Raw genomic sequence first — 26110 nt, 5'->3', positions numbered from 1 at the left:
GTCCACATAAAGCTTAGGTGACAAGCCGGTAGAAATGTCAAGGTAATGAGAAAAAGTTAAACATCCCCCCTCCCTTTTCTATGGTAGGTGAAATCATGCAGGATTATACTGTAACTTATTCTGCCATCAAGGCTATTAGAATCAGAACAGTATTTATTGTTATTGTTACAGGTAGGTAGCCGTGTTGGTCTGAGTCGAAGCAAAATAAAAAATTCCTTCAGTAGCACCTTAAAGACCAACTAAGTTTATATTTTGGTATGAGCTTTCGTGTGCATGCACACTTCTTCAGATACACTAGAAACTTCTGTTTCTAGTGTATCTGAAGAAGTGTGCATGCACACGAAAGCTCATACCAAAATATAAACTTAGTTGGTCTTTAAGGTGCTACTGAAGGAATTTTTTATATTGTTATTGTGTTATCTAATTAAGGTCTGTAAACCATAGAAGAATAAAACAACAATGTACAAGGCAATTAAGACTTTTATAAAGGTGTAGATAAGACTATTAACAGAGGCAGTTATCACAAGCAGCTGCATTTCATTAAAAAAAAACCTTCCAATGAGAAGTTAGCAACTGATTTAGGAAAGCATGCCTGTTACCAAATATCTTAGTCTTATTTCACAACCAAAGTAGCAGTTCTTTACCAAAAAGTTCAGAGTTAACTAGATTATAACTGATGTACTACATAATTGTTTGTGGTCTGTTGAAAAAGTGGAAAGAAGAACCAATTGCACTAGCTATGCCCAAGAGGCTCTTTGGATCCCGGCTATATTCTTGGCTATGCATAAAGAACTTTCAAATCTTTAGATGCAATGCTAAACACAGAGAGTGTTATGCAGAAGTGCCCTAGTATTTAGTAGAGCTCTACACTCCCACCCCCAGGTTGCCACTGTGCTGCCTGGTGCACAGCATTGTGGCCAGTATGTTAATTCCAAGGCAGGCTTTCCGTACCTTCCCTGTAAGCATTTGCAGCCTTGTGAACTCCTGATGAAGAGGCTACTGCCCAGAAACACAACAACAGTTAGCTTTCGGGGGTTTGCAAAGGAGGTGTGGAAGAAGAACCTGCCTTGGAATAAATAGCACAAAGATGGCTCAGTGGGGGATAGAGCATTCCATTAGGGCACCTACACATACTACTGTGTACATCTGCACCCATTTGCTCATTCTTAATTAGCAGTTGTGTTGTTACAAACACACCTTTGTTTTATTTTATTCTTTTGTGTTCATGTATGCTCCAGTTCAAGGATCCATTGCCCATTCAACTCTGTGGATCTGTTTCCTCCTTTGGAATGAATGGGAATGCTGATGCAGTCATTCACTTAATATATCTGGTGTAGCTTTCACAAAACAAATTGCATATTGAAAAAATGGTTTGAAGAGAGCTGTGCTTTTAAGTAGGGGAACTTGCATAAGAAGAGTGAGAGATGTTCGAATGCTCTCACTGTGCATGGATATCATTGCGCCTGCTATCAGAATTTACCACCGCTGGGTTTCAGATCATAAGAACCCAATGTCTGGATACATGTCAGAGTGTGAATTTCCCAATGTAATTCTGTTAAATTCTCTTTAAATGGGTAGTGTTCTCAAATGCTGAAAATATCTGATACCACAGGCTTAGACTGTCCAGGGAAAATGGCCTGATAAACAGAAATTCTTTTGCATTTGTCAGAGTTGGCCATGGTTCATAGTATGCCTTTGTTCTTCCATATGACTTTTTTAAAAAATTATAAGTAACACAGCTACAGACCTAGAGTACCATTCTTTTAAATGCCTTGCAACTTTACTTCAGACATGTGGCTCTGTATTTAGCAAGCTATGCATTAGTGATATAATGACTCAGATGGGCTTTGTCACATCAACACCTGCCTCTGAAAGCTGTCTCGGGTTCTGCAGTACATCCTGCTGAGCAGCAACCTGAAAACAGGCTTTACTATCTAAAAAATGCTTCTTTCTGTGATACCCTGTTTCCTGTTGCTAGTCACTCTCTGTTCCAGGTACATTCACCTCTGATTCTGTCCAGCCCACAGTCCACATGGAACAGAAAAAAAACAGTACCGTACTGTACAGTGTTTGTTGCAGAACTGGTGCTCCTCATACGTGCCTGATTTTGTAGTGACCATTAAATGTCATTGGTAGCCTGTCTTTTTGCACCATTTAATCTGATTTTTTGCTTTCCAGGAAAAATTCTGCTAACCCCCCCTTTTTAAAAAACAAAAATTGTAACATTCTTTGGTTATGTCACTACCACAGTTAAATAACTCTGATATATCCTGTTGTTTACCAGAGATTGTGACTAACTTGGTTGGCATTTACACCTCCATTTGCTTGTTCCTAACTGGTAGCTACATTGTTGGTGCTGATCTGGTGCTTGTGGTGGTTCGTAAATCTCCAGCAAAGCTGTGTGTGTGTGTGTGTATTGTCTTATGTCTGGTTTTCTTCTTTTAAGGTGCCTCGTCTCCGGACATAGAGTCTAACTATGGGGGAGGCCTGTTAGACATGATGAAAGGAGGAGCAGGGAGACTGTTCAGCAACTTAAAGGATAACTTGAAGGACACTCTTAAAGACACTTCTACGAAAGTTATGCAATCTGTTGCAAGGTACTATGAAACAAAAGCCCTGGAGAGCTCAGCTAGCAAAATAGTAAGCTTAGTAATTATTTCCCTGTCACAGGGAAATAATCAGATTTTAGTAGGCTTGGACAAAGGGATTATTTAGCAGCCTGGTGAGATCTTAGGAGGCAAACAGAAAAGGTTGCTGTGAATTAAGCTGAATTCACTAAAGCAAAACGTGGAAGTCTGAAGTTTGAATAATATTATGAAGACCCTCAAGCCACTGTTGCTAACTTCAGGAAGCCCATAAGGAAGGCATGGAGCTACTAACTTTCCCTTTTGCTTGTTTCCCCAGCTGATACTCAGGAGCATACTTCTACCGGTAGATATGAAACAGTTCCCTTTAGCCATCATAACTAATTAGCTATCAATAGCCTTATCCTCCATGAATTTGTCCAATCCTCCTTTTAGAAGCCGTCTTGTGGAAGTGAACCCCATAAATTAACTCTGTACTGAGTGAAGTTTTATTTCCGCTTGTTTGCTCTGTTTGCTTGTTTGTCTTGTTTGCTTACTATCAGTCAAAACCACTGGTTGACCCTGAGTTATAGACAGGAAGAAAAACTTCTCTCTATCCATAAATTATTCACTTTTTGGAAAGGAATATCCTCAAAAAGGTTAGTGTAGAACTGAAAAGGGTTCAGAAAAGGGCAACCAAAATGATCAAGCGGGTAGGGGGAAAAATCCCCTGTGATGAAAGGTTACAGCATTTGGGGCTTTTAAATTAGAGAAAAGGCAAGAAGAGGTGACATGACAAAAATTTATAAAATTTTGTGTGGTGTGGAGAAAGTATATAGAGAGAAGCTTTTCAATGAAGCTAAATACTGGATGATTCCAGAAAGACAAAAGAAAGTAATTTTTCACACAGTGCATAGTTAAACTATGGAATACACTCCCATGAGAGGACGTGATAGCTACCAATTTGGACAGCTATAAAAGAGGGTTAGAGAAGTTCATGGAGGATAAGGCTATCAGTGAATACTAACCCCAATGGCTATTATTCTGTCTTTGCTGTCGAATGCCATTTTACTGGAATCACTGTTGTTCTCAGGTCCTGTTCATGGGCTTTCCACAGTCATCTGTTAGGTCACTGTGAGAACAAGTGTTGGACTAGATGGGTCACTGGCCTGATCCAGCAGGCTCTTCTTGCATTCTTAACTTGGTCTAAAATTGTATGGAATTCAACAGAAAAGTAAGGGATTTATCTGAAAGCTGAGATCTTCAGTATTCAGGCTGGTGGTAACCATGAACACAAATTCATCTTTCCTAATGTTCAAAGTGACCACTGCAGCCACCATTTTCTTGCTCTGAGAGGCCCTTCTGTCACTATGCTCTTTGAGTCAAATGTACTGAAACAGTAAAGGAACATTTAATATTAGGTGAGTAGACACCATAGGTGGTATCCAACAAAGTAGTTCCCTTAGTGCAAGAATTTCTGTTTGCACAATGGAACTTGCCCTCCCCAAATTTACTCCAGAGGTTTTGGGGAAAACCCAGAACAGATTTAGGGAGCATGCATGGAAAGAAGAGGGAGGGGAAGTTTTCTTGTCTGCCCAATGATCCTTGTCCTAACATAACTACATTCTTGGATACTATCCATTGAATTATTTAGCTGCCATTATATGCAGTTGTCTGCAAATAAGGACCCAGGATGAGATTTGTAGTCTTTTTTTTAACTACCTAATTTCTAATATTACAAAATAGCTTGAGATTTTAGATATTTCCAACAGAGTAGTGAAAGGCAATGAATCCCAATTCAGGGATGAACAGGGCCGTCTTAAGCACCCCTGGCGCCGTGGTGCGACAGATCCCTCCGGCGCCCCCCGCCCCGTTTCCCAGCGCGGCGGGCGGGCGCTGCTGCATGACGGGCGGGCTCAGCGCGCAGCGCTACTGCCGAGGGTGCTGCTGCGCAGAAGAGCGGCTGGCGGGCGGGCAGGCGGGCGCAGCTACGATGCGCCCCCCTGGCGGGCCGGCCCCGTGGCGCCCTGCGCCACCCAGCCAGGCCGTAGGGCCGGCCCTGGGGATGAAGCAACTGTGGCCACCCCAGAGGTTGGGGTACAACTTCCATAATCCCTGACTATTGTACTTCCTGGTTGGTGTTTATGGGAGAAGGAGTCCAGCAACATCTGAGGCCACAGGTTTCCCATCTCTCATATACTTTATTGTTACCTGAAAGAGAGCGAGAGTGAGGGCTCATGGGAACTATTTCTTAAACCACCTTACGTTTAAGAAGAAAAGGAGGGGTATACATATAAAAATGTTTTTGGGGTTCATCATCTCTTAATGCATTCTGGTGCAGGGCCAGATTAAAATCAATAGCTAATTGACACGAAATATCTTCATAATTCTGGTTTAAACTATAAAATTGCAAGATAGAGAGAGAGAGAGAGAGAGAGAGAGAGAGAGATATTCAGCTGCTTAGTCAGAAGTGAAGAAATATGAATCCAGCAACTGGAGAGGAACCACAGGGGCATAATGCACCCCCAAAATATGGGGAAATGCTGTGCATTACAGGATGCTATAGTTGTCTCTTTGCTGAGTGAATATGATTATTACTTTACAGACACAGGGGAGACTTATGCATAGGCCTTAATGGGACATGGAACATCTATAAAACTTCTGTTGATTTTGGTGTGTGTATTAACCAGCATTTATTCTCCTGTCTTTTAAAATAGCTACACCAAGGGAGAACTAGATATTTCTTACATTACCTCAAGAATTATTGGTAAGTGTGTGAGTTACTTCAAACAATGAAGCAGTGCTCCGTGTAGCAATGCAGCCATGTCAGACTTCTTAATTGTCAATCTTGTAGCTTTTCTGGTTTAGAATGTAAACTTACATTTTTTCATTTCTTGATAGTGATGTCATTTCCTGGTGAAGGAGTTGAACTAGGATTTAGGAATCATATTGATGATGTACGGACGTTCTTGGATACAAGACATCCTGACCACTACACAGTTTTCAATTTGTCACCGAAGTCTTATCGTACTACCAGGTTTCATAATAGAGTAAGTGACTTCTGCTGCTACTGTGATTTGACCTAGACTATCACAGGGTGTTACCTCTGTTTGTAAGATTAGGCATGATATCTTTACGACCTTCTGCATGCAAAACAGGTGCTCTACTTGTGAGCTACATCCACTCAAGTTGGCAAGGAAAAAAGAGGAACCTAAATTATGGAAAGGCCTCTTTGCCTGCTTTTAACCAGTATCATAAGACCATGTTAGTTTTTGTTTGTTATTTGTTGATATTTATATGGTGCTGTCTTACTGATATTTGGTTAGTTTGTGTATTGTTAGGACAGTTATTGTTAGGATGTTATATGCTTCCATTAAAAAATCCCCTTGGAAATAATGTGGAAATGAGTGCTTAACTTGTGCTGTATTCTACTATAATTCACTATAGTTCTAGAAGTAGCTTTTACATCAGGTTGCTTTTATATAATATAGAAATTAAATTTTAGGGAAGTGTCATGAAAATGGAATAAACTGCCATGTGAATGCAGCTTTTGAGTCTTAAAGAACAATGGCAGGGCCTTGCCCCAAGTTGGATAAATACACTTACAGGTACTGGAAACAAATACCATTGAGACTAATGAGATGTACTACGACAGAAGAATGTGGGTGCATGCAAGCTGGAATTTTGTAATGCTAGGGACTAGTGTATACTTGATACAAAGAACACTTATTAGTCAAGCATGCAGCAAAAGTAATGCATATTTCAGAAGAGCTACTTTAATTATTATTTAAATTATTTAATTATTATTACCGGTAATATTATTTAAAATAGTTTTAGGCAATTTTTCCTGGGCAAATGCCCATCCAGTGTATCATCTTCACTGTTCATTATTCTGTATGTGGTGTTATCTAAATTCGCACAGACAGTTCTTTCGCTGCAGTGCTAAAGAATGGCTGGCACTTATACTGTTGTGCCTCAATAATAGAAGAAAGTTCTTGTTCATGAAAACTCATGTATTAGCTTAAGCTGCCTTAATCTTGTGGCTTTCAGTGAGATGTAAGCAGCCCAGTTTTACACAGAATTGCAGCCATTGTCCTTAGTTGCCACAGGTCTCTTTGCTATTATATCATTTTCATTTGGTTAGCTGACCTCTCTCCTTTTATTAAATATATTGTAATTTTCAAAGTAGTATGGTTGTTGTTGTTTTTTAAAAAAGCCATGCATGAAAATTTTGTTTTTAATTCCTGAATTCTGTAATAAATTGTTACTGTTAACTGTAGATACAGTACTCAAAACACCAGGGCTACATGCATACACACCATACCTTTAAAGCATAGTATTATTAATATTATTGTTGTTGTTTCAACAAGTTATATACAGTTTAATTTACAATCATCTCTAAGTGGTGTGCAGAAGATTAAATAAAACAGAATTTAAAAGAGTTAGAACTATTTTAAGAAACTTCAACTAAAATGCCTGCTGGTATAAAAGTCTTCAATGGATGCTTGACCTAAACTGGAAACTTGAAACAAAATTTGACCCACAACACTGAATGCACAGCTCCTAAGAGATATGAGCTGTGCATCCAAGCCTTGGGGGACCATTAACAGTGACTCCTCTGAAAACCTCAGTGATTAGGCAGGAACTTAAGGTATCAGGCAATCCCTAAGTTATCCAGGGTCTGAGGGCCTTGTAAATCAGTATAGGAATTTCTACAACTTCTTCCAAATTATTCTGGGAACTGTCATTTGTTTAGGGTAGGCACAGGCAAACTTGGCCCTCCAGATGTTTTGGGACTACAACTCCCATCATCCCTAGCCAACAGGACCAGTGGTCAGGGATGATGGGAGTTGTAGTCCCAAAACATCTGGGGGGCCATGTTTGCCTATGCCTGGTTTAGGGTGCTGGGAATTTTAGTTGTGAGGAGTAAACTACAGAAAAGACTTGAATCTTTTCTTTCTAAACCATGAATTTTTATGTTTGCTAAGCAACCCTTTGTTAAATGTTTGAGAAACGTGCTTAAAGGGACAGCTTGTCCATTAAAATGAATGAAGCAGATGACCTAACAACATGTTACTATGAAATTTCAAATTAACCTTTGTGACTTCTTTAGGTATCTGAATGTAGCTGGCCAATTAGACAAGCACCAAGTCTCCATAACCTCTATGCTGTATGTAAGAACATGCATAACTGGTTGCAGCAGAATCCCAAAAATGTTTGTGTCATCCACTGTATGGTAAGTCAGGCAGTAAGTAACCACTTTTCAAGAAAAGTCTGATCACAAAACAGCTTGTTTATAGAGGAATTGAGAAACTGCTGACTCGTTTTTAAATGCTCATGGTGGTGTACAATAAAGTGTGTGTGGTGGTATCCAATTAAGACATTTGTTGTCAGCAAAATTATTTAACTGTGGTGCCCTAAATATTTTATAGTTGTTCCCTCAACCTTCTGGAGCAGATCTGGGGAGGGTGCACACAGTGAGATAAGGTGGGGGGGGGGAGTTGTGCAACTGTAAATCCTTGTGCTGACAGGACCTGTTGGTTGGATACTGCCTGCATATATTTATTTTTAAAGATAAATTAATTATGGATAACTTTTTAGTAAGCCTAATTGATTAAAGGTCACAGTCTTACTAATATGCTTGATACTGTACCCCAACAACAAAGCCAAAAAGAGAAGAGAAAAAAAGGAATATCAATTCCAGACTGTCAGGGACACAGAAGTACTGTACCTTTCTGAGTAAATCTTAGCTGAACAGAAGGCTGATTCATGGGTTACTGAGCCACTGTGGAGATAAATAAAAAACTGTTTCATTGTGGCACTGCTACAATGTTGACAAGCTTCTTACCACACCTGCCTACTCAATTGCATGGAGAGTCTCCACACTAGATCCACTAGTTCAGGCATCCCCAAACTTCGGCCCTCCAGATGTTTTGCACTACAATTCCCATCTTCCCCGACCACTGGTCCTGTTAGCTAGGGAAATGCAGTGCTTATATGGAGGCTAGAAGATGCAGTAAGATGTTTGCTGATGGTGTAATAAAAACAGTTTTTCATTGACTCTGTATTGGTCCTCAGAATTAATTGTGTGGATGTATAAGTTGGGTTATAAGTTGTATCTATACAGTTGGCTTATAAGTTGTATCTATACAGTGCTTTGGGGGCATTAATGGTATTTGCATTCAATTTCTACTGTATGAATTTAGTATTAAAGCCAGGGAGAACCTTGAGAGAACCTTGATAAAATAATGTTGAATGCATTTCATAGAAACTGGCAAAGCTTCCCCTTTAATTAGCCTGATAGATGCTCTTGTGTTTTATTTGACAGGATGGTCGTGTAGCATCAGCAATCCTGGTCAGTGCAATGTTCTGTTTCTGTCATCTCTTCTCTAACCCAGTTCCTGCCATTCAGTTGTTAAATTCAAAGAGACCTGGAATAGTACTCTGGCCATCCCACAGAAGGTAAGCTTTCCTGACGGACCAAATGCCTAAACACAGGAAATGTGACTTTCCATTTCTTTATTTCTTGGAGTCAGATTTTATTCAGTTCCACCCTTCCTGTCTGTTTAAAGCTATGTATCTGCACTGAAATCAGTGGGAATTCATTTATCCAGTCACTGACTGGTTGAAGGCAGTTTGGCAACAGTTCAGCAAAACAAATGCTTTCAGTTAGGTTCCCACTGGGTTCCTAAGGCTGCAATCCAAAACACAAGTATTCCTAAATTGTTTTAGTCCTATATAAATTAGACTGTTCCAGTATAAGTGGGAGTAATAATTTTTAGTCATTAGTAATCTCAAACCCTGGGTTTTTGACAATCACAAGAGCTATCCCTACCACAAATGAGGAGCTGTATTTCCTGACCCCTATTCTGAACTCTAAGAAAATATTAACTTATGACCTGTTTTTACACTCAATTGGTAGTAGTCCTGTTGTCAGGGGAGAGAAGAGCCAAATCCTTTTGCAGCTTTCAAACAGAACTGCATCAGGGATTACATCTGTAAAATGCTTATGTTATACTTGCTTTCTCCTCATGGGATTTTTGCCCCTAAGATCTCTAATCTTGTATTTTAAAATTAGACATAGCATTCCTGTTCCTTGACAGCAGGATTTCTACTATTGAAAATACTAGATTCTGCAATTTGAGGAACCCCAAATATTTTTTTAAAGAGCTAAAGATTGCAATTATTATTGTTGTTGTTATTGCTATTGTTATTATACCCCGCCTATCTGGCTGGGTTTCCCCAGTCACCCTGGGCGGCTTACAGCATATCTAAAAACATAATAAAAACATCAAGCATTAAAACCTCCTGATACAGGGCTGCCTTCAGATGTCTTCTAAAAGTTGTGTAGTAATTCTTTACCTCCTTGACACCTGAAGAGGGAGGGTGTCACCACTGAGACGGCCCTCTTCCTGTTTCCCTGCAACTTCGCTTCTCCCAGTGAGGGAACCAGCAGAAGACCCTTGGAAGAGGACCTTAGCAAAGCAGTGATATGAATGGACCCCTCTAAATTATTTTTCTCATTGCAGGTATGTAGGATACATTTGTGATCTAATAGCAGACAAACCTATTCAACCTCACTGCAAGCCTCTAACTATCAAATCAGTCCTCTTCAGTCCAGTGCCCTGTTTCAACAAGCAGAGAACTGGCTGCCGGCCTTTCTGTGACATTCTTATTGGAGAAACCAGAATCTTCACAACCTCCCAAGAGTATGAAAGAATGAAGTGAGTGCCACTGTGTTTACTTACAATATTTCTGCACCCATGTATACAAAGCAGGGGAAGGCGCTATCAAGAGCACACAAGCTACTTATGCCCCCAAGTACCAGTAAACATGCTGGTTGCATCCCCTGGTTGATATGTGATCAACACCAGTCTGAAATATAGGTATGTGCCTGGGTCTGCGTCAATACAGCTGTGGCTATTTGGATGAGAACCAGGATTTCCCAATGCATATGTGTGTAGGGGCATCCTATCTTCACACTTAGGGGCGTCTTGCCCATAGAGGCTAGTGGCATGGGGCACTGGGGCGCCAGGTTCTGGAGGGTGCCAGGGAAGAGGCAGAGGCTGGACACGGCGCCTCCCGGCATCAGCTCACTGCCCTCGCCCGCCTCCACTATGCTGCGCCCGGACCCTGCACCTGTGCATTTTCTGCATATGGTATATTGGTGTATGTTGACATAGGCTGTAGCTTGTGCTGTGAGAGAAGGGAGGTAAACAAACCAGCCAAACCAAGACTTCCTTCTTGTTAACTGGCCCAACCTACTCCTTCTACTGGGTAGAGTGGTATAGTACTTGTGTGTGGGGTAAGGTCACTGTGAATTTTGTTTCAACAGTTCTGATTAATATTACAAGAGTTGTAAAGTAAAAGTTATTTTCCTTTTCTTTAGGGAATTCCGTATTCAAGAAGGAAAAGTTGTAATTCCATTAGGAGTCACTGTCCATGGCGATGTAGTGGTTTCTGTCTACCATATGCGATCAACCATTGGGGGACGACTTCAAGCTAAAGTATGACTTGATGCATTTGTTGAATGTAAAGCTAAACAAGTGGGGGTGGTTAGCCAACTCCAGATTCTTTAATACTGTGGTGAGGTAACAGTGGGATGTCAAAATCTAAAGACACAATGAGAAGATCAAAAGCAGCTGCTGGAGTCAAATCTCAAAAGGGAAGAGACAGTTGAAAAAGAGAATAGTTTCCTGATATTTTTCAAGACATTCTCTTTATCAAGGGAAATTTATTCCCAATACTTGGGGGTGAAATGCTTGGTACTGCTCTTCTTTCAGCTCATCTAAGCTGACCAAAAAGAAAACAGATGTTCCCTTTCTGCAGTACAGAGTTCTGCGCCCAATTCTTTTTTAAAAAAACTGGGAGATACAGAAGCAAAATAAGAACGAGGCAGTAATGCTACTTATTTAAAGATGTTTGGTAGTTTTTCTAATAATATTGCTGAACGAGTATTGATGTCACTTTAGACTACAGTCCAGTTCAGAAACTTATGGAGAAACTTGAACCATCTTCACAAAGTAATATCCCTCTATGTGGTGATGACAACACACAACTTCTTATTATGCATAGTCCATTCCCTTTCCAAAAGGGGTGGGCGGATCATGCAGAACTAAGTCAGAATTTATGTTATTACTCATAAGAAAAGTGATAATAATTATATATTGTACAGAATAATTCTATACCATGAGCAGTATGTTTCATTCATGCCTGGATTCTGCTTAGTCACATGAGTATTAGGGGGGAGTACCATCATGTTTTATGACTCAGATATCATTACATTTTATGTACTCATGGTAAGCAATAAGTAAAGCAGGGCTTCTGTCCCCCCCCTCTCCCCACTGTAAGAATTGAATGCAATAGAAAGATACATATTTCCTAACCCTGATCCAAAAGTATGTCTTCATCAATGCAATATTTTCACACTTTGTTATAATGAAGGATTCTGAATTTGCAAAATAACGGTTTAAGCCTGCTACAGACTAACTCACTAGTACCTGCATACTATACACCAAAGATTTTATTTTTGTGTAGGGGGTTGATTTTAAAATTGTGTTTTAACATTTTCTTTTAGATGACGAACACACAAATATTCCAGATTCAGTTTCATACTGGATTTATAGCCCTGGGAACAACTGTATTAAAATTCAATAAGTAAGTATCTCATGACTAGAAACGATGCTGTGTTCTGAGTAGTTAGCTGCATATGGATTATTGCAGCAACACCCATAAGTGTTGATATGGAATCAAGCAACACCTATTTCAATAGAAATCTCAGGAATTTGAGTAAATGATGCATGTAGTTCCCTATTTATCTTACTATATTACATTGCAAAAGCAATGCATGCTTTTAAAACATCTTTAGCGAGGGTTGTAGATACCAGACCGGGCATTCTCCTGCTTCATCCCATGATTTCAGGCACATTGGAGTTTTGTTTCAAGCAGAAGGTCTGCATAGGCCCAGAAACAAAGTCCACAGAGAAGTCTATATACTGGTACTTAACTGGTTGTCATAGATCTACCTAATAATGCAACAAGATTATGCTACTTAATTAAAGAATATTCTAAAATAAACCAGAGAAGTCTTGCCTTCGAGACACTGTAATTTTGCTAGTGAGTAAGATGTTCTGTTCCCTGATATGAAAATATTCCGCTTCTCCTAGTAGCAAAATAGGATGTGTTTGAAGTTAAGGCTGAGATTAAAACTCATATGTGATTTTTTTTAATTTTATGTATTTAACATAGTTATTACAAAATAAAAACAAGATATCACAAATACACACATACATATAACTTTCAAATAAGTGCATATATATATGGAAAGAAAACGAGTTTAGTACTGTAGTTTAGTCGTGTCCGACTCTTCGTACCCCACAGTACTTAATTGTAAAGCCCAAGGGGCCATTATGCTTTAAATCAGGGGTCAGCAACCTTTTTCAGCCATGGGCCGGTCCACCGTCCCCCAGATCATGTGGTGGGCCGGACTATATTTTGTAGAAAAAAATGAATGAATTCCTATGCCCCACAAATAACCCAGAGATGCATCTATATATATAAAAAAAGTACGCTGTCCATGTTTGTTATATTCCACTTTTCTCTGAAACCGCTTGACCAATTACGTTCAAATTTGGACACAACATTCCGTTCCAATACCCGAGTGTTTCCATAACCTTAGATTATACAGATGTCACGCCTATCATAGGTAAAAACATGTTTTTTTTGAAAAGCCAGAAAAACAGGAACAGGAGAGGTTGCAAAACATCGCCCTCTAGTGGCGACTCCACTGGTACTGCAGCTACCAAACCTTCCCTCTCCAAAGCAGCTCAGCTCGTGTTTACAGGGAACCCCTGCTCGACAAGAGCGAAACTACAGACTGACCCGAGTGGAGGTGGGGGCTCGCCAGGCTGGGGCATGGGGGGAGGACGGGGTTGGGATGGGTCATGGATCGGGACTGGGTGGGGGGAGTCACAGGGATGAGCCACAGCAACGCATGGCTGGTACCACTAGTTTTAAATAAAAGCACACATTCTACTCATGTAAAAACACGAGACAGGACACACAAATAACCCAGAGATGCATTTTAAATAAAAGGACACATGCTGATTCCCGGACCGTCCGCAGGCCGGATTGAGAAGGTGATTGGGCCGCATCCGGCCCCCGGGCCTTAGGTTGCCTACCCCTGCTCTAAATTTATCCCTCTGCTCTAGGCCAGGACCATCCATACAAGTCATGTAGATCATGACTTGAATGTTTAAAACACAAGTGGTCAGCAAGACTAAGCAAGGTACATTACTCCAGGTGTCTGTAAAGTAGGCAGGTTAAATTAGCATCCTGTGAACCAGCCCCTGCATGTGAGAGCCATAGCAGATAGCTGTTCTCATCTTTGCAAAGCCACCAGAGAAGCCAATGCCAGTTCTTTCAGCTGCAGCTCTCTTGTTTTGCCTGTTTCCTGAAGAAGCCAACCACTGTTATGATGAGCAAGGAGACAAATGCTGGTAGCAACAGTAGCATGCCTGCTAAATGGGCTAAAACAGAGATGGCTGTGGCAAAAACAAGAACATAATCTGCTACATCTAGCCTAAGGCTTCTATACATGTTAGAGCTGGTTTAAGATTTCTGAAGTACAGTGGTACCTCGGTTTATTAACACAATTGGTTCTGGAAGTCTGTTCATAAACTGAAGTGTTCATAAACTGAAGCGAACTTTCCCATTGAAAGTAATGGAAAGTGGATTAATCTGTTCCAGACGGTTTGCGGAGTACTTAAACTGAAGCGTTCATAAACTGAAGCGAACTTTCCCATTGAAAGTAATGGAAAGTGGATTAATCCGTTCCAGATGGGTCCACGGAGTATTCAACCTGAAGCGTACTTAACCCAAAGCATGGGTGTAATTGGTTCTGGAAGTCTGTTCATAAACTGAAGCGTTCATAAACTGAAGCGAACTTTCCCATTGAAAGTAATGGAAAGTGAATTAATCCGTTTCAGATGGGTCTGCGGCGTTCGTAAACCGAAAATTTGTAAACTGAGGTGTTCATAAACCGAGGTTCCACTGTAGCAGAAAGGAGCCCCTTAATACAACTCTGCTCATTGAGTCACAATATATTTTGAACTGAAATAGCTTTTTATCAGGGAGAAAGTTAAATGTGAATCAACTTTCATCTTGCATGCTCTAAAATAAAAGGTAGGTGTCCTTTCCCTGTGGATCACTATTAAATACTCCCTGAGCCCATTTGGACTAGAATTACAAATCCAAATCACCCTCTTCATCTGCAATCAGAAATTTCTTTTGAGATTTTAAATACTTCAGATTGAGAGCACACAGTAAAAAAATCCACTAAGGTAATATTTTGTCATCGCTCCTGTCCACTAGGATGTCACACTCTGTAAAACTTACTTTACATATATAGAGTGCGACATATTTCAGCCATATTAAGTACTTCTTTGTGCTCATCATATGCAGGCTCAATATTTGATTTTAACATGATATCTTCAAACTGTTTTATTTTAATTTGAAGAACTTTCTGTCAATGTTTAGACCTGAATTGGATGCATGTGACTCGTCAGACAAGTACCCCCAGCTGTTCCATGTCATGTTGGAGATAGAAATAGATTCTGCTGATAGACAGACTGATCTAACACCTCCATGGGAAAACTTCACAACAAAAGATATCAATCCCAGCATTCTTTTCTCATCACACCAGGAACACCAGGACACCCTTGCCTTGGCAGGTAAAAGCTCTATAGTTTTAGTGCTGCAGTTTTGACTTTAATAAAAATCCCAGAGTTGGCCATTTATTTCACACATTTTTGGTATGCCTTGACCCTTTGTACATTATAGGTAGAGGTCCTGTAGATGCACCACAAGATAACCTGAAGAATGTGGGGCAGGGTCCATTTTTGTCATCTCTCAGCTGGCAAGGTATGGGTAACATATCTTTTCAGAACTCATAATTCACATACTAGTTTTTTTTTCTATCCCTTATCTCATTGCTTGTTCCCAAGGAGCTCGGGAATGCTGTGTTCACATGGCCCCATGGCAATTTTCCTGACTCGTAGGAAAGAACTGGCCAACATATGCACATGCATAGTATTCATGGGCTTATCACACTTCACAGAGCTTTTGGCCAAGTTCTCATAACAGGCTCATTTTGTGCTCATCATTGCAGTTGACTGTAATAATGTCAATGTGCTATCAGCACTGTGCATTTCCAATTTTGTGTTTTCCATTGTGTGTTTAACCCAAAGTACTTGGGTTAAGTGTAAATGTTGCTATTGCTGATAGTGTTTACTTCCACATGTGGTGTGTGTGTGTGTGTGTGTGTGAGAGAGAGAGAGAGAGAGAGAGAGAGAGAGAGAGAAAGAGATGCGGTATTTCCCCCCTTGTATCTAGCACTGAAGGATCAACAGAACTACTAGCTAATCTTGAGCTTCTTTTGGCCACTTAGATCAAAAACTGGAGAGAAGTAGCTCTCATCCCAGCTCTGAAGACCGGGCGGCACTGGTGCATGAAGAAAGTGAGCAGTCAGATGATGAACTCTTATCCCTCTCCAGTCAGCATAGTAACACCAGCAGTGACAAAATCCATGGGCCACCAAAGCATACCAAGAAGCATCAAGAGCCACCAGGTCCACCACCCCCAGAGGATGTCGATCTTTTAGGCTTGGAAGGCAGTCCTATGGGCAAGAACTTCCCAGCAGCACCTGCCGCACCGCCCTCAAATTCAGACTTGCTGAGTGATTTCTTTGGGGTTGGTAACTCTGGAGGACCAAATCAAGGTGGACAGTCAGCTGTTGAGGATGTATTTCAGATGGGTGGTACTGGATCTACACAATCCACCCCACGGCGGTCTGCAGCTTCAGCATCCCCATCTCTGTCCCCAAGAGTAGGAGAAGGTAAAAACTCCTAATTGTGACAATTTATTTGTTTTTTCACTTCTATTTTTTTCCCAGGCAGTCATTTCTAAATAGGATTCTCTTTCTACTAGGAATGGGGGAGAAACTCAGTTCAGTTCACATTTTAAATGTGTACCACATGCATATATTGTTAACAATAACATACATGACACTAGGGGAAATGTGCAAAAAGATGTACAGTATCACAAGAGAAATGTGCACTAAAAGGATGGTAAATATTAATGAGGACCTTAAAAAATGCAAATTGATGTGGCAAAGTGAATTTAAGATTGAACAAAAAAAGCCCTTAAACAACTGCAGAATTCTAGGAAAGATAAAGGCTGTTTTATATTAACAGTTAATAGTCTGAAGCACGGTAGCCTAAGCTGTCAATGATTATTAACTTGGAGTAACCATTGGCTTGGTTCTGAAAATTGTTAATGGGAGAAAACTTTCTGTGTGTTTTCAAATTTGAGAAATTTCCTCCTGCCCTTGGTACTCCTGTGATGTCCCATCCCCCACTTCTCAGGAAAGTCTCCTGACCCAGGTGAGAACCTTTTTGGTGGGTGCAGGAAGCTGAAAATGTAATGGGAGAATGAGAAAGTCCCCTTCTGTGAACCCCCTTCCATTCACAGTTGTGAGAACTCAAGCCTTTGTTTATGAGAACAAGAAATTTCTTTTTGTACCAGTCACAAATCCTTTATTATCTCAAGTCATTCTGGTCACTTGCTTTCTGTAAGAAACTCTGAAATCCCCCTAACTAGACGAAACAGCCATGCTTATTATTTACCTGATTCTGTTTCAGCCCCATAGTGTATGCCAAGGGGGTAGTGCATGTTGTGCCTGCCAGTGGAACATGCTGAGTCTTTAGCATGCAATCACAACTGCCAGCTTGCTTCTGATTGTGACAGCATGCTAAATGCCTATCCTTCCTTAGCGCATGCTGGCAGCAGTCATATGTCATCCCCTCACCCCACCCCCAACACTGATTGAGTGCTGTTGTTGTTAGTGTTTTGATCCAATAGCAACTAGGCACTGTAGGGGGGAATGTGCCATATTTTTCCACAGGAGCCATTTAGAATTTGCTGTTTTTTAAATTAAAGTTCACCACATTATTCTGTCCTTTAAAAAGAAATACCTTGATAAACAACTATTGATATATAGTTAAAGATGCCTGCATAATCCTAATCAATGCATGAATTTCAGTCCCTGCCCAGATTTCTATCAAGGTTTATTTGCTATCCTCACAGACTTGCTTCTGTCCCTTTCTCTTGCTATTTTCTTCTCTTCTCTTTCTACCTGGGTCCACTCCCCATTTTCCTAGGCTTCTGTTACCTCTCACTTGCCATCCCTCTCCTGCTCTCTTCTCCGCTTTTTAGCCACCTGCCTTTTAGCACTATGCCTATCCCACATTTTCTGATAACACAAAGCCCCTCCTATTTCTTGGTCCTATGTGAAGCTTTCTTCCATTCAACCTGATTCTGAACATCTGTCACAAAACCTGCTGTGTACTGACATTACTGACACATTCACCTTGAGCTGAGAGAACACCTGAACATGGCACCACAACAGCTCAGGGGCACCTTCTGGGTACGTAAGAGGCAACACACATTTTAAATGCTTCCTCTTTGTGTCAGAATTGCTGTTCCTTAAACCTTCTAGCCTCTTAACTAAATTTAGAAGATAAGAAGAAATATCTTAGTTCACAGTGAACACAAACAGAAAGGAAACATGAGAAGAAAGTACTGAAATGCTAAAAGTGAATGAACTCACTGAAGTTGTGGGCTAGTGAAATTTATGTACATTCTGGAGGAAACAGTTGGCATAAATAAGAGACCTGCAGAACATAACAAGAAAGATCCAAATGGAAACCAAGAGCAAACTTTCCTATTGTGAGGAGTTATTGCCTTCTTGATTGTTTTTTTTGGTTGCCTGAGTTGAAATTTAAACACTCTCCCATAAACTCCCAATTTCAAGTGCGTGTGGAAGAAGGTTGCCACTCTAGTTTCAGCCTCTCCTGTTCCTTCCTCTGCCAGAAGATGGAGCAATGTAATCAATACCTCTACACGAGTCTTTGTCTTCTATAGTTCTTGAATTGATGGCAAATCCTTAATCTTTTCCCTAATTGTATCCTATTTTTATGTACAAAACAGTTAGGAGTAATATGGGTTTGCTCTGGAGTAAAGGAATACAGCTTAATAGTGGACTTGGGGGTGAATGGGATACACGTTTAATAGAACAAATATGTTGTTCTTGCAGCAGCTGCCTTTGACCCATTTGGCGGTAGTCCTAAGAAACCTGCCCCAGATCTTCTAGGTTCTTTTCTTGGTTCATCAAATGCCACCACAGATCCTTTTCTTCAAGGAGCACGGAGTCCTTCACCTACTGTTCAAGGAGATCCTTTCAATATGGGTAGGAAACATTTCAAATGCCCACTCTTTTGTTTTTGAATGTAAGTTTAGTGGTGATAACCATATCTTCATACACTTGCAGATTATTCATAAGGTCAAATAGTTTCTCTTCCAGTTTCTTAAATGGTTAGTGGGCCTCAGATATTCAATAGTAAGATATGATTTTCATGTTTTGAAGTGAACAGCAACAAGCCATTGGCTCCTAATTGCTCACATGCCAAACAATATGAAATTGTTTGATATCAGGAAGTTTCTTGGGGAGACTGTAGTCCAGGCATCCCCAAACTGTGGCCCTCCAGATGTTTTAGCCTACAACTCCCATGATCCCTAGCTAACAGGACCAGTGGTTAGGGATGATGGGAATTGTAGTCCAAAACATCTGGAGGGCCGAAGTTTGGGGATGCTTGCTGTCTTTTCCATAAAATGTGAATAAGACTGAAATCCTATATACACTTATGTAGGAACAAACACCATTGAACTGTGTGGTGCTTACTTTAGAATGAACACATGGAATATGGTTGTGTGGAATCAAAAAGCATGTCATTATGAACTGTAGGTCTAGATGGGCTGGGTTTCTCTGAGGGCTACAGAAGAACTTTTCTCAATTTTAAAGTTTAGTATAAGTCATACACCGGCAACCTCTGGCCCATGGGCCGGATACGGCCCACAAAGGCCATTTATCTGGCCCATGAGCCGCCCGGTCACATAGCCGCCTGCTCGCCAAGTCCCCCGCGCACTGCGCTAAACTGGCGCAGCGCAGCTCAGGGACTTGCCGAGTGGCACCGGAAATGTTGCCTGCGCCGACACTGGAAATCGTGTCTGTGCAGCCGCAGAAGCCATTTCCAGTGCCCTGGACATGGGCAGCGTGGCGCCGGAAATAGCTTCTGCGCAGCCACAGAAGCGATTTCCGACACTGCGGACATGCACAGAAGCCATTTCTGGCGCCCCAGACATGGGCAGCGCAGCACCGGAAATAGCTTCTGTGCATGTCCGGCCCATGTTTGGCCCACAGACGATAGTCTGTGGGAATCCTCCAGCCCATGGCTGGAAAACGTTGCCGACACCTGGTATAAGTGTATCTAAATTTTTCAGCAGTCTGCAAGCTTAATCTAATATTAATATCCAGGCTTGGAAAATAGGATGTACAAATTTTTGATACAATGAGTAACCAATGCACCCAGTGTTCTGTCAAAACTATGAATATAGTGAAATAGTGTGCATATATTCAAAACTATGAATATAGTGAAATAGTGTGCATATATTTGCTTGTCTTCTAAAAACAGCCTATTTCCATTAAATAGCAAAAATATAAGATGAAATAAAAATTACTGGAAGGACATTTTCTTAATTTTGATAAACAATGTATGTTAATAGGCAATTCTCTTCTTGTTTAGCTTCTTCTAGTACACCATCTGTTTCCATTCAGCCAGATGTTTCAGGTGATTGGGAATGGCCTAGCAAATCAGGTTTGTCTGAAACTAGTTTCTAACTTGTTTAAGATGATTTGCTATGTGATATTCATTCCTATTGGCTATGAACAGTGACACTTTCCATTAATTTCCAAATAGTCCATTTTATATTAAAATGAACCTATGTGATGAGGTAATTGCACAAATGGATACCTCTAAATGGTTAACTTAAACAAACTTATCAAATTCATTTGTTCTTATTTGAACATAAAGTATGCACACCAAAGTTACCAAGAAGATTGTACCTATGGTCCAAACTAGCTATGAAGTTAAATGTGTCTTTGTATTTAACATGCATTAAAAACAATGCAAATAGCCAATGGGTTGGTGCCTAATAATTATAAGGATCACATCAGGGGAGGGGAATCTAACCTTTTCCTCACCTTTTGCAGTCCCGATGAACATATGCCTTTGGTGACTACTATTTGCATTGGGAATAAATCCCCCATATGTTTAACCTCCCTCTTCCCTACCTGTTGTGATCCCAATAAGCATTGCCCTCCCACAGAAGCTGCTATTTGCATTAAATATGTGCACATTAAATGCAATGGTAAATTTCATGTCATCTATAACTTGGCCCTCAGAAACAAAACATATGCAGAAAAAAACAAGTCTAAGTTTAAGCAAACATTACTCAAATATGTTTTAAAAGTCCGAGCAAAATGTAACATTTTTACACATAGAGATTCCCAACTATCTTTGTGCATGCCTAAACAGGGCAAATGGCTTGTATGCTACTAATATTGGCATATTATTCATCCTGCTAGCTACATTTACACAATTGCCAAAAGCCACTTCATAGAACATGATCGAAGTTAAAATTCTTTAGTATTTGTTCATTTGATGGCAAAATTTAATGAGGGTGCAGCCTGAGAAATTGCCACCACTGGTGAGCTTTGCCAAAAGTTATTTGGGTCGCAGCAAGAACACCTTCAATGCTCTGTCCAATGTATTTTCTTGTGTGAATTTTGTACTTTTCATTTCTCTCTAAATTACATGTCTGCTGGGGTATCTCTGTGTTGAGCTGACCAACTGATAAGAAGCAGCAATCTTATATTAATTTTGTATTTGAGGTCAATAAATTATGTTTTATAAGCACTCTCTTTGTTCTTCTTAGGTGGTCTACGTATGGGGAGCAAATCAGCTGCTACCAGCCCAACAGGGTCACTACACAGCACACCTACACATCAAGCCAAACCACAAACACTGGATCCTTTTGCTGACTTGGGAGCTCTTGGTGCAAATCTGGCAGGTTAGATTAAACCTGAACATTGAGTAGAATGGGTAGCCAAAAACATGGACATTGCTTCTTTGGAATGAATAGCCCTTGCAAGCCCACCCATGGCAGGCAAACAAATGATGTAGAACTACATAGGTTAATCATGTGATCCTGGCATATTATTGCTGCATATTCAACTTGCTAAACTTTTTATGAAGCGGAAAGGGAGAGAAAAGGCAGGCGGGGAGCTGATCTGAGAAAGATGGTAAAAGCAGGCAGATTCAGTGGAGGAGGGCTTTAAAATCTGTTCGCAAAGACTGGCAGATTTAGAAGGCAGGATCTGCTCCATCTCTGTGAGTCAATTAATATAGATTGGCAGCTTGATTAGGCTTTCAATAAAATGTTGCATTTAATATGTGTGAAAGGCTACTATTTACCTTTGCCTGATCCCACCATAGTTACCATGAAAGAACCACATCAAGGGATGGCATGAAGTAAAGCTATGCTCTCACAAGCTCTCACCTCTTTTACACATTCAACAATGGTTTCAGCAGTACTACAGCAAAGCTTTAAAAAACACACATTTGTGTTGGTTCTGCTGAGACTCATGATAAATAGGCTATGGTTAAATATGGTTCTGTCCAACTGAATTTGAAAAACCCTTAATTTGCATAAATAACACCCATTGGGCTTTTACAGTCTTGATTAGCAAACAACAAGGATAAAGCAGGTCAGGAAGGGTGTTGAAGCAAATAAGGCTATGGAGGCATTACCAGTTGAGCACTGAAGGACTTGTCCAAGCCTGCCTATCTGTTTCAGCTTATATGGAGCTTGCCCCATTGCTTTAAAATTCTCACCAGACCCCCTACCCTTCAAAAATGCTTTACATTTACAGCACACAACTTCCTCCAAAGAATCCTGGGAACTGTAATTTGTTAAGGGTGCTGGTAATTATAGCTCAGTGGGGGGCAAACTACAGTTTTCAGGATTCTTTGAGGGATGTTGCATGCTTTAAATGTATGGTGTGGCATGTGACCTGAGTCAGACCATGGTCTATACTGACTAGCAGCAACTCACCATGGTTTCAGACAGCAGGTATTCCCAGCCGTATCTGGAGATGCCAAAGATTGAACTAGGGACCTTCTGCCAGCAAATCAGATGTTCTACCACTGAGCTATACAGTTCTTCTCCAGAACAGTAGACATTTACAAGATGACGTTTACGGAAATAAAAACTTGGCAATATAGTAAAAATCCATGTTCACAAGACAAGAATGCACAGAGCTTTGCAAGTAGGCCTTACAGCAATACAGTATATCTGAGAGAAATTATGTCAATTAACCCCAGAAGGCCATAGTACTTTTTTGGACTATTTTTACAGAAAGTCTTTCTCCTCTGATACTTCTGAATCATGCTCCTTCTACTAACTAAAAAGGCAGCCAGTAAAAAGTGCAGAAGTTGAACTGAGTTCCTTTTTTTTAATATTCTCACTAACTATTTGTCAGTTGAACAAAACATGAAAAGCAGTACTGAAGATCTCTTGGTACATTTAATATGTGATAGGAAGATAAAGGGAACTGTTACACTAATTTGTAGTTGGCTGCCAATGTAGACAAATATTTGTGTTTGCAATTCAAGGTTTAAACTCCAAGATCTAATACAGGCTTTATCATATGAAAAAATAACCCTGGGAAGGTGGTCTTGCCTCTCTCTCTCTCTCCCCGCCCACCTGTTTTAACCATATATCATGAATGTGTGGTTTGCATAGGGCAACCCTTAAATGTGGGGCACAACCCTAAAAGTCATAGACTTCCTCCTTGTTATTGACAACAGTATGTGAAAAGTTAACCTTGCTTAGTAAATACAGTTGAGGAACAAAGGAGGAAATGAGGTGGGAAGGATGAAAATGTACTAAAACTGAGAGTAAAATGTAGGTCACTGCCTTGTTTGCAAGTAGCTTCTTCAAGGGATGCTTTCGTCTTTCCTCCTTTTTCTAAATAGGCTTCCCTTCCGTCTTCCCTCCTTGGCCCCCTAATTTCTACCATAACAATAACAGCTTGTATTACCTCTGCTCCCTGTTGTTTACCACTTAATGTATCCAAACGTCACATTGGTTCTGAAATTAGGTGTCCTGCTTCCCTCTGCTGGTGTTCTGCTGCGCTGCAGGATCAAAAACAGAAAATGTGTCTGATGTCACGTAGTGCAACAACTTGTTGCTATTTTTCTTCTTTCTTTCTTTTTTAAAAAGAAAAAAAGGTCTGCAATACTGAAGGGCTTCCATGATTTTAAGTAAAAAGAAGTTGAATATGCAGGATATTAATATTTGAAGTAAAAAGCAGCAAAAAAAATCAAGCAATAAACCGGCAATTTTTAATAATAATTTCTACTATATTTATGTGATCAGAGGAAATGGTGGAATGGTAAAGTTCTGATGGTACTTTACCAAAACAAATGGGTGAAGCTTTTGAATTCTGAAAAAAATAAAATTGTTAAGGACATTGGTGTTTATTGGATTTTCATTCTGATCCAGAAATTGCTGCCTGCATGTGGAAACACCATTAACCTAGCTTTCAAACTGCTGATAGCTTAGAGAAAAAGAATGACATGTAATCTCTTTCATCTCTTTCTCTCTCTTTGCCCCCCCCCCAATTATTAGTAGTTTGGGTAATCATATGTGATCTGTTTGTGTAGACTGCCCCAGAAAGCAATGATATTCAGTATTTACACTCTTGAGGAACTTGTGAGTTTAATCTATGCCAAACCTTCCAAGAAATGCATATTTGCTGTTGCACATTTCAATATAAGCTATGTTGTTTCCACCTGCCCTATGCTTCATTGGAATCCCAATGCTACTAATATTCTTCTTTAAATTCTTACAAATATTTATTTAAAATCTTTATATTAAATTATTTTGTTAACAAGTATAAAAAAACTTCAGTCATTATAGAATATATAGACATAGGTGAAATCCAAACATTTATGTGTGCATATTGAAAGTGCTTCCTGGAGACTTTATTGACTTGAGGGGTTTTTATTTTTGCTTCTTGTGCTGCACTGCAACTCTTCTCCAATCTTCAGGCATAGAAGGGATGGGTTGGATCCAGGTCCCCCTGCAGTCCTTTGAATCTTAGTAAAGAAATTACCAGATATCAACTGGTAATTCTGCTTTCCTATTACACAGGCAGTATTATTAACACAAAATGCTTTGCTTCATGTTTCAGGTTGTCCTTCCTTTGCTAGCAAACCCAGCACACCGACAGGAATGGGTGGAGTATTTCCTCCTATGGGGTCACCACAGAAACCATCTCCTCAGCCAGTGGGAGGAGGCAGCTGGCAACAAGGCACTGGATACTCTTGGCCACAATCACAGACCAAACCCCAACAAAGCATGCCACATTCCTCTCCTCAGAACAGGCCTAATTATAATGTGAGTTTTTCTGCAGCACCCGGTGGCCAAAATGACCGTGGAAAAGGACCAGGCAGTTCTGGTAAATTGATTTTTTGATCTTTTAAGTCTTCTGATGCGGTTTTGTAGTTTTGAAGGCCTAGAGGTGGAGTATTTCCAAGCTGAAAATATTCAGTCAGCTATAATTCAGGCGATGTGTTGTGAAATTAATTTAGACATTCTGGTTCTAAGTGTTAGAACTAGATATTATTGCAGACATGATGTCATGCCCTGACCGTTGTCATCAGTGTGGAATAGGGATGGGGAAACCTGCAGCATTATGACCTTGCATCTTGCCATGAGCATGAGATGCTACTGGGAAGATAGGAAGAAAGAAACTCAGAGGGGCTGCCATATTTGGTGGCAATCCCATATTTGCCATAATGTTCAGCTTCACCCTAATATGTCCTGCATCAACTTAATGGGTGTCAGATTTAACAGATGCAAATAGTTAGAAGGCATCTAGTTCTTACTTATCACACTATTTTATCCAGTTTGAATTGCTGAGTGAGTTCAAGTTCAAAATGGGCAAACAAAACTTGTAAGATTCAATTGGGAAATCCTGCTTGTACATGGATACTTTAGAAAGGGTGATGTGCTAAGTGACTTGTGTTTTTAGAGTGACCTGTACTCAGCAGAAGGGTGAATGTGTCATCTTTCTCACAATGGTGGTGTTGGGAATACCATAAAAGTGCTTAAACTCCTTCTGTTTGCGTTGCAGAGGAAAAATACAGGTATGCCCATATGTACTTCTCTGCATCGTATGGAATGATTTTGTAAAGTATTTGGAATGTGACATTTATATCTTCCTAAATCAAGTAATACAGTACTTCCTTTTAACACTCTATACTTTTTTCCCATTAAGAATCTAAACCAAAAGTTTCTGCTGATTTTGAAGACCTCTTATCTGGTCAAGGCTTTAATGCTCACAAAGACAGAAAGGGACCAAGAACAATAGCAGAAATGAGGAAAGAAGAAATGGCCAAGGAGATGGATCCTGAAAAATTAAAAGTAAGCTGAATGCTTCAGATTTGATTTCCAAATTGTTCAAGATTTTGCTTTGCCTGGATTGTATAATAGTTGAATATTTAATCCTTCAGGGATGTTTT

At 40.2% G+C, this 26110-nt stretch overlaps 1 protein-coding gene across 1 annotated transcript in view; it reads left to right on the top strand.

Moving 5' to 3' along the window:
- DNAJC6 (DnaJ heat shock protein family (Hsp40) member C6) overlaps window positions 1-26110 on the top strand; it is a 40620-nt gene that overhangs the window by 9804 nt on the left and 4706 nt on the right. The window contains exons 2-16 of the mRNA XM_035124237.2: window positions 2447-2597; window positions 5282-5331; window positions 5466-5614; window positions 7678-7800; window positions 8893-9026; window positions 10094-10288; window positions 10954-11071; window positions 12142-12221; window positions 15102-15295; window positions 16012-16458; window positions 18718-18870; window positions 20264-20335; window positions 21456-21590; window positions 24778-25044; window positions 25867-26012. Of these exons, the coding sequence (XP_034980128.1) occupies window positions 2447-2597; window positions 5282-5331; window positions 5466-5614; window positions 7678-7800; window positions 8893-9026; window positions 10094-10288; window positions 10954-11071; window positions 12142-12221; window positions 15102-15295; window positions 16012-16458; window positions 18718-18870; window positions 20264-20335; window positions 21456-21590; window positions 24778-25044; window positions 25867-26012 (2414 nt within the window). The remainder of the gene's footprint in view (window positions 1-2446; window positions 2598-5281; window positions 5332-5465; window positions 5615-7677; window positions 7801-8892; window positions 9027-10093; window positions 10289-10953; window positions 11072-12141; window positions 12222-15101; window positions 15296-16011; window positions 16459-18717; window positions 18871-20263; window positions 20336-21455; window positions 21591-24777; window positions 25045-25866; window positions 26013-26110) is intronic.

Source organism: Zootoca vivipara, chromosome 7, assembly GCF_963506605.1.
Source record: "Zootoca vivipara chromosome 7, rZooViv1.1, whole genome shotgun sequence".
NCBI lineage: Eukaryota > Metazoa > Chordata > Lepidosauria > Squamata > Lacertidae > Zootoca > Zootoca vivipara.
This window is presented reverse-complemented; position numbering and strand designations above follow the sequence as displayed.